General features: G+C 44.6%; 1 protein-coding gene across 1 annotated transcript in view; it reads right to left on the reverse strand.

Moving 5' to 3' along the window:
- Positions 1–8,243, reverse strand: part of LOC111959076 (actin-binding LIM protein 3) — a 102,703-nt gene that overhangs the window by 26,222 nt on the left and 68,238 nt on the right. The window contains exons 4-5 of the mRNA XM_070437416.1: positions 7,459–7,571; positions 1,418–1,544 (exon numbers count right to left, since the gene is read on the reverse strand). Of these exons, the coding sequence (XP_070293517.1) occupies positions 1,418–1,544; positions 7,459–7,571 (240 nt within the window). The remainder of the gene's footprint in view (positions 1–1,417; positions 1,545–7,458; positions 7,572–8,243) is intronic.

The following is an 8,243-nucleotide window of genomic DNA, read 5'->3' on the forward strand; positions in this document are numbered from 1 at the left end:
CTGCCCACAGACATGCTGTCTATGTATCGCATGCTACTCCACAGACATGCCGTCCATGTTTCCATGCTACTCCACAGACATGCCATTCATATATCCATGCTACTCCACAGACATGCCGTCCATGTTTCCATGCTACTCACAGACATGCCATTCTGTATCCATTTCTAGTTCTGTTTATTATTTGTCTTTTGACTCTGATTGACAAGAAACTAGCTACAAGACTGTTTGTGTGTGTGTGTGTGTGTGTGTGTGTGTGTGTGTGTGTGTGTGTGTGTGTTGTGTTGTGTGTGTGTGTGTGTGTGTGTGTGTGGTGTGTGTGTTCTCAGGGATGGTATTCCGTACTGTGAGACTGACTACCACACCCAGTTTGGAATCCAGTGTGTGACGTGTAACAGATACATCAGTGGCAGAGTGCTGGAGGTGAGTCTGTCTGTCTGTCTGTCTGTCTGTCTGTCTGTCTCTTCTCTCTGTCTGTTTGTCTGTCTGTCTGTCTTCTCTTTCTCTCTGTCTGTTTGTCTGTCTGTCTGTCTCTCTCTTTCTCTCTGTCTGTTTGTCTGTCTGTCTGTCTCTCTCTTTCTCTCTGTCTGTTTGTCTGTCTGTCTGTCTCTCTCTGTCTGTTTGTCTGTCTGTCTCTCTCTTCTCTCTCTTTCTGTTTGTCTGTCTTGTCTGTTTTCGGTCTGCCTGTCTGTCTGTTTGTCTGTCTGTCTTGTCTGTTTCTGTCTGCCTGTCTGTCTCTGTCTGTCTTCCTCCGGCCTGCCAAAGGACATCCAGCTAACGTGATACAACTATGGGAAGCATTGTAGTCAACATGGACCAGCATCCTCGTGGAATATGTAGCATGGATACATAGACAGCATGTCTGTGGAGTAGCATGGATACATAGACAGCATGTCTGTGGGGTAAATATGCATACAGTGCTGTATATGTAGGAGGCTTCTCCTGCTTGGCTCACAGTGAGGAACATACTGATCATCATACTATTACTACTACACTACTATACCACTACTACTACACTACTATACTACTACCACACCACTACTACTATACTACTACCACTACTATACTACTACTAGTACTATGCTACTACTACTACTACACTACCACTACTACTATACTACTACCACTACTATACTACTACCACTACTACACCACTACTACTATACTACGACCACTACTACTATACTACTACCACTACTACACCACTACTACTATACTACTAGTACTATGCTACTACTACTACACTACCACTACTACTATACTACTACCATTACTATACTACTACCACTACTATACTACTACCACTACTATACTACTACCACTACTACTAGTACTATGCTACTACTATTACTACTACTACTACAATACGACAATACTACTACTATACTGGTATTGTGATGTCACCACAGAGTGCACCTACTTGCTGATGTACTCCCCTGTCAGCACAGTGCCACAGGTCTGACACTTGAAGCAGCTGACATGCCACTGCTTCTCCAGGGCCAGGAGAGACTGGCCATGTTTGATCTCCTCCTTACAGCCTGCACAGTCTGGGAAGGAGGTAGAGCAAGAAAGAGACAGAGAGAGAAAGAGAGAGAGAACAGAGAGAGAGAACAGAGAGAACAAAGAATGAAAATAGAAGAGGACAAGAGGGGGCAAAAACAATATTGAACCAAACATCTCTCAAGTGGGCCTCCCGAGTGGCGCAGTGGTCGTCCGGGTTAGCGGAGGGTTTGGCAGAGCAGAGGGAGTTATAGCAGAGCAGAGGGAGTTATAGCAGAGCAGAGGGAGTTATAGCAGAGCAGCGGGAGTTATAGCAGAGCAGATTGAGTTATAGTAGAGCAGGGCAGAGGGACTTACAGCAGAGCATACCTCTCTTCCTAAAAGTATCCACCGCCATTGTTGCAACCCCTATTACTAGTCTGTTCAACCTCTCTTTCGTATCGTCTGAGATTCCTAAAGATTGGAAAGCTGCCGTGGTCATCCCCCTCTTCAAAGGGGGAGACACTCTAGACCCAAACTGCTACAGACCTGTATCCATCCTGCCTTTCTAAAGTCTTTGAAAGCCAAGTTAACAAACAGATCACCGACCATTTCGAATCCCACTGCACCTTCTCCGCTATGCAATCTGGTATCCGAGCTGGCCACGGGTGCACCTCAGCCACGCTCAAGGTCCTAAACGATATCATAACCACCATCGATAAAAGACAGTACGGTGCAGCCGTCTTCATCGACCTGGCCAGGGCTTTCGACTCTGTCAATCACCGTATTCTTATCGGCAGACTCAACAGCCTTGGTTTCTCTAATGACTACACTCCTTCCGTGGCCTCCAACTGCTCTTAAATGCTAGTAAAACGAAATGCATGCTCTTCAACCGATCGCTGCCCACACTCGCCCGCCCGACTAGCATCACTACTCTGGACGGTTCTGAATATGTGGACAACTATAAATACCTAGGTGTCTGGCTAGACTCCTTCCAGACTCACATTAAGCATCTCCAATCCAAAGTTAAATCTAGAATCGGCTTCCTATTTCGCAACAAAGCCTCCTTCACTCATGCTGCCAAACATACCCTCGTAAAACTGACTATCCTACCGATCCTCGACTTCGGTGATGTCATTTACAAAATAGCCTCCAACACTTTACTCAGCAAATTGGATGCAGTCTATCACAGTGCCATCCMTTTCGTCACCAAAGCCCCATATACTACCCACCACTGCAACCTGTATGCTCTCGTTGGCTGGTCCTTGCTACATATTTGTCGCCAAACCCACTGGCTCCAGGTCATCTATAAGTCTTTGCGAGGTAAAGCTCCGCCCTATCTCAGCTCACTGGTCACCATAGCAACACCCACCCGTAGCACGCGTTCCAGCAGGTATATTTCACTGGTCATCCCCAAAGCCAACATCTCCTTTGGCCGCCTTTCAGTTCTCTGCTGCCAATGACAGGAACGAATTGCAAAAATCACTGAAGTTGGAGACTTGTATCTCCCTCACTAACTTTAAGCGTCAGCTGTCAGAGCAGCTTACCGATCGCTTCCGTTGTACACAGCCCATCTGTAAATAGCCCATCCAACCAACTACCTACCTCATCCCCATATTTGTTTGTTTTTCTGCTCTTTTGCACACCAGCATTTCTACCTGCACATCCTCATCTGCACATATACAGTGGGGAGAACAAGTATTTGATACACTGCCGATTTTGCAGGTTTTCCTACTTACAAAGCATGTAGAGGTCTGTCATTTTTATCATAGGTACACTTCACTGTCGAGAGGCGGATCGTAAACAAAAATCCAGACAAATCACATTGTATGATTTTTAATAATTAAATTTGCATTTTATTGCATGACATAGTATTTGATCACCTACCAACCAGTAAGAATTCCGGCTCTCACGACCTGTTAGTTTTTTTTAAGAAGCCCTCCTGTTCTCACCTCATTACCTGTATTAACTGCACCTGTTTGAACTCGTTACCTGTATAAAAGACACCTGTCCACACACTCAATCAACAAGACTCCAACCTCTCCACAATGGCCAAACCAGAGAGCGGTGTAAGGACATCAGGGATAAATTGTAGACCTGTACAAGGCTGGATGGGCTACAGGACAATAGCCAAGCGCTTGGTGAGAAGAGGAACAATGTTGGCACAAATTCATTAGAAAATGAGAGAAGTTCAGATGACGGTCAATCACCTCGGTCTGGGTCCATGCAAGATCTCACCTCGTGGGGCATCAATGTATAGAGGAAATGTGAGGATCAGCCCAGAACTACACGCAGACCTGGTCAATGACCTGAAGAGGCTGGACACAGTCTCAAAGAAAACCATTAGTAACACACTAGCGCGTCTCATGGATTAAAACTGCAGGACGCACGCAAGGGTCCCCTGCTCAAAGCCAGCGCATGTCCAGGGCCGTCTGAAGTTTGCCACATGACATCTGGATGTCCAGAGAGGAATGGAGAAGGTCATGTGGTCTGATGAGACAAATAGAGCTTTTTTGCTCTAAACTCACATCGCCGTGTTTGGAGGAATAGAAGGATGAGTACAACCAGGAGACACCAATCCCAACCGTGAAGCATGGAGGTGGAAACTCATTCTTTGGGGATGCTTTTCTGCAAAGGGGACAGGACGACTGCACCGTATTGAAGGGAGGATGGATGGGGCATGTATCGAGAGGAGTCTTGCACAACAACCTGCTTCCCTCAGTAAGGCATTGAAGATGGGTCGTGGCTGGGTCTTCCAGCATGACAACGACCCGAAACACAGCCGAGGGCAACTAAGGAGTGCTTGTAGAGCATCTCAAGGTCTGGAGTGGCCTAGCCAGTCTCCAGACTGAACCCAATAGAAAATCTTTGGAGGGAGCCGAAAGTCCGTATTGCCAGCGACAGCCCCGAAACCTGAAGGATCTGGAGAGAAGGTCTGTATGGAGGAATGGGCCAAAATCCCTGCTGCAGTGTGTGCAACACTGGTCAGAACTACAGGAAAGGTATGATCTCTGTAATTGCAAATAAGGTATCTGTAACCAATATTTCAGTTCTGCTTTTCTGATGGATCAAAATACTTATGTCATGCAATAAAATGCAAATTAATTAATTAAAAATCAACAATGTGATTTTTCTGGATTTTTGTTTTAGTTCCTTCTCTCACAGTTGAAGTGTACTGATGATAATACAGACACCTCTACATGCTTTGTAGTAGGAAAACCTGCAAAATTGTCAGTGATCAATTACTTGTTTCCCACTGTTATCACCTCCAGTGGTAATAGCTAAATTGTAATTACTTTGCCTCTTGGCCTATTTATTGCCTTACCTCCTTACTTCATTTGCACACACTGTACAAGATTTTTTCTATTGTGTTATTGACTGTACGTTTGTATCCGTGTGTACTCTGTGTTGTTGTGTTTGTCGCACTGCTTTGTTTATCTTGGCAGTTGTAAATGACAACTTGTTCTCAACTGGCTACCTGGGTTAAACTTCTAAGGCTAGGGCAGTATTATGCATCCAAGATGAAAGCGTGCCCAAAGTAAACTGCTGTACTCGACCCAGAAGCTAGGATAGCATATAATTGGTAGATTTGGCATAGAAAAACATCCTAAGTTTCTAAACTGTTAAAATAAGTGTATGTGAGTTAACAGAACTGAGTTGGCAGGCAAACACCGAGGACAACCATCCAGGGATTTTTTTTTTTAGGTCATGGATCCCAACGGTTTTCTAATGGAAGCCCTTTATGAGGAACCTGGTTGCAGTTCCTATGGCTTCCCACTAGATGTCAACAGTCTTTAGAAATATGTTCGATGTTTTTCTTTTGAGAGATGAAGAGTAGGGCTATTTATTCCATGGTCAACCGCACAACGTGTCAAGATTCGCTACCTTCCTGATTTTTGTGGTGTGGTGAACAGGAACGCGCTTCCACATATTTTATCCGGTATTAGAAACAGTTTATTCCGTCTTAAATTAGTTTGATTATTTACATTAGGATACCTGAGGTTGAATGTTTTTGAAATGATGTTTGGACCAAGTTTACAGGTAACTTATTAGAACTTTGTAATCATGTTGGAATGGTGTATTTCTGAATCAAACGCGCCAAATAAATGGACATTTTGGATATAAAGAAGGAATTTATCGAAACAAAAGACGCATTTATTGTGTCATGAAATTTGGGATTGCAAAAAGAAGAAGATCTTCAAAGGTAAGGCATTTATTATATGGCTATTTCTGACTTTTGTGTCCGCACCTGCCTGGTTGAATTTTTTTTTCATGTGTTTGTTATGGCGGGGCGCTGTCCTCAAGATAATGCCATGGTCTGCTTTCTCGGCTAAAGCCTTTTTGAAATCTGACAAAGTGGCTGGATTAACAACAAGTGTAAGCTTATTTTGATGTATCAACATATATTGTCCGTAATGTGAAATATTGATATTTCTGTAGTTTGAAATTTGGGGTGCTGCCATTCTCATGGATGCTTGTCCAAATCAATACCGCTAAAGGATTGGCGCGTGAAGGGATCCATAACGGGTTTTCAAAATAAAGTGAAATATATGTATTTTTAAATAGGGATTATAGCGAGACAGAGCAGAGGGAGTTATAGCAGAGCAGAGGGATTATAGCATAGAGCAGGTAGAGGAGTTATATCAGAGCTAGGAGGTTATATCAGAGCAGAGGGAGTTATATCAGAGCAGAGGGATTATCAGAGCAGAGGAGTTATAGCAGAGGCAGAGGGAGTTATAGCAGAGCAGAGGAGTTATACGCAGAGCAGAGGGACGTTATTGGCAGAGCAGAGGGAGTTATAGAGAGCACGAGGGTTATAGCAGAGCAGAGGGTATATAGCAGAAGCAGAGAGGAGCGATTATAGCAGAGCAGAGGGAGTTATTCAGAGGCAGAGGAGTATAACAGAGCAGAGGGAGTTATATCAGAAGAGAGGGAGTTATAGCAGAGCAGAGGGATTGATATACAGAGGGGTTATAGCAGAGCAAGAGGGAGTTATAGCAGAGCGAGAGTTATAGAGAGGGAGTTATGCAAGCAGAGAAGAGAGGAGAGTTATAGCAGAGGCAGAGGAGTTATTAGAGAGCAGAGGGGTTATAGCAAGCAGAGGAGAGCATATAGCAGAGCGAGGAGTTATAGCAGAGCAGAGGGAGTTATAGCAGAGCAGAGGGAGTTATAGCAGAGCAGAGGGAGTTATAGCAGAGCAGAGGGAGTTATAACAGAGCAGAGGGAGTTATAGCAGAGCAGAGGGAGTTATAGCAGAGGATGATTCAATGCCGCGACGGGGCCTCACCCTGGAAAAGGTCAGACACCCATTTGTTCTCATTTAAGCTCTGGACGTCTGGCCTGTCCCCCACTCCTCCCCTCCCTCCTAGAGAGAGTGATGGAGAGTCCTACCCCTCCCCTCCAGAGAGAGCGATGGAGAGTCCCACTAATCTGAGAACTGTGGAGTGCTGCAGGCTTGTCCTACAGGACCATCACTGTGCTGTGTGAGGATTGTGATGTGACTTTAGTTGAGGTCCTGTGGTATAGATCCATTTCCCGGCCGTGTCATGTTGTGCGCCCAGTACGGAATTRGATTTTTTGTTGTTGTTGACCTAGCCGTGGATATGATCACATCCAACTTCAAATGCAGCTCATGCAAATTAACAAAACACATAATCAGACGGTTATATCTATAACATCGCAGATGTCATCAGACGATTGGTTACCTAGGAAGCTAGCGAAGCCAGCGAGGCAAGGTAAAATATCTGAAATAGAGCTTTGTAAAGCCAGGAGAATAATATACTTGTAGAACATAGTTATAGCAGTCTGCTATGTTTTCATGGTCATCACTCACTGTTAAGTTTGTCACGGTCCCAACATCAGCGTTAACTGTCTGCTACAGAGCTTTTTGATGTCGAGATGTCGACACGTTCCAGTAATGCAAACGTGACGTTTGATGGTTAACAGAGAAGGAGCACGTGACCCTCTGATCTAGAGACTTACGGCTGGGTCCGTGGATCTTGACCGGCGCGTTGCTGACCAGCGAATGGGAGCACTGCTGACAGACACACTTCTTCCCACAGAAGGTCACCCTGTCTCCGATAGGGAAAGGCTTTCTGAAAAACAAGACAAGCCAAASGAAGACATCAGACATGTATTCTGCTCAACCCGAAGCCTCACAGTAGACACATTAATACTGTATGTATACTGTGTGTAATGGTAGCTAACGTTATTTTACACAACTGCACATTTTGTGTTTTGTAATTTTGSATAAAGTATAAACGTGGTAAAATGCCCAAAATGAAATCCTCCAGTAGGTTTATATAATTTACATGTGGCGCCATATTTAAACATGTCACAAAGTCAATCAGTGACAGTGGAATCTAACTATGGAGTCAGAGAAGAGAGAACTARAGCAGTACTGTTCTATACAGCCATTCTGGAAACGTTCTCTAACGTATCGCTAGCTAACTACCCCATTCTGAGACTAAAGATGATTTGTTGTGATTGACATGGTTATTTATACAAGCAATGGGATTCTATTATGTTTAGACAACGTTTCTGAAAAAACTTTTGAGCCGGGGGCACTTCGTTTGGTCAAGGAGGGCAATGTGAGTCTCCTTAGTAGCACATGAGAGAGTGAAATGACATCAGAGGCCTGGCCTCTATTCTACTCACATTAATACCGATTAGAGTGCAACTCTCCATGCAGACGACGCACGCACGCACGCACGCACGCACGCACGACGCTACGCGCGCACCGCACGCACGCATCGCACACACACATG

Source organism: Salvelinus sp. IW2-2015, linkage group LG35 (genome assembly GCF_002910315.2).
Source record: "Salvelinus sp. IW2-2015 linkage group LG35, ASM291031v2, whole genome shotgun sequence".
Classification (NCBI taxonomy): Eukaryota; Metazoa; Chordata; class Actinopteri; order Salmoniformes; family Salmonidae; genus Salvelinus; species Salvelinus sp. IW2-2015.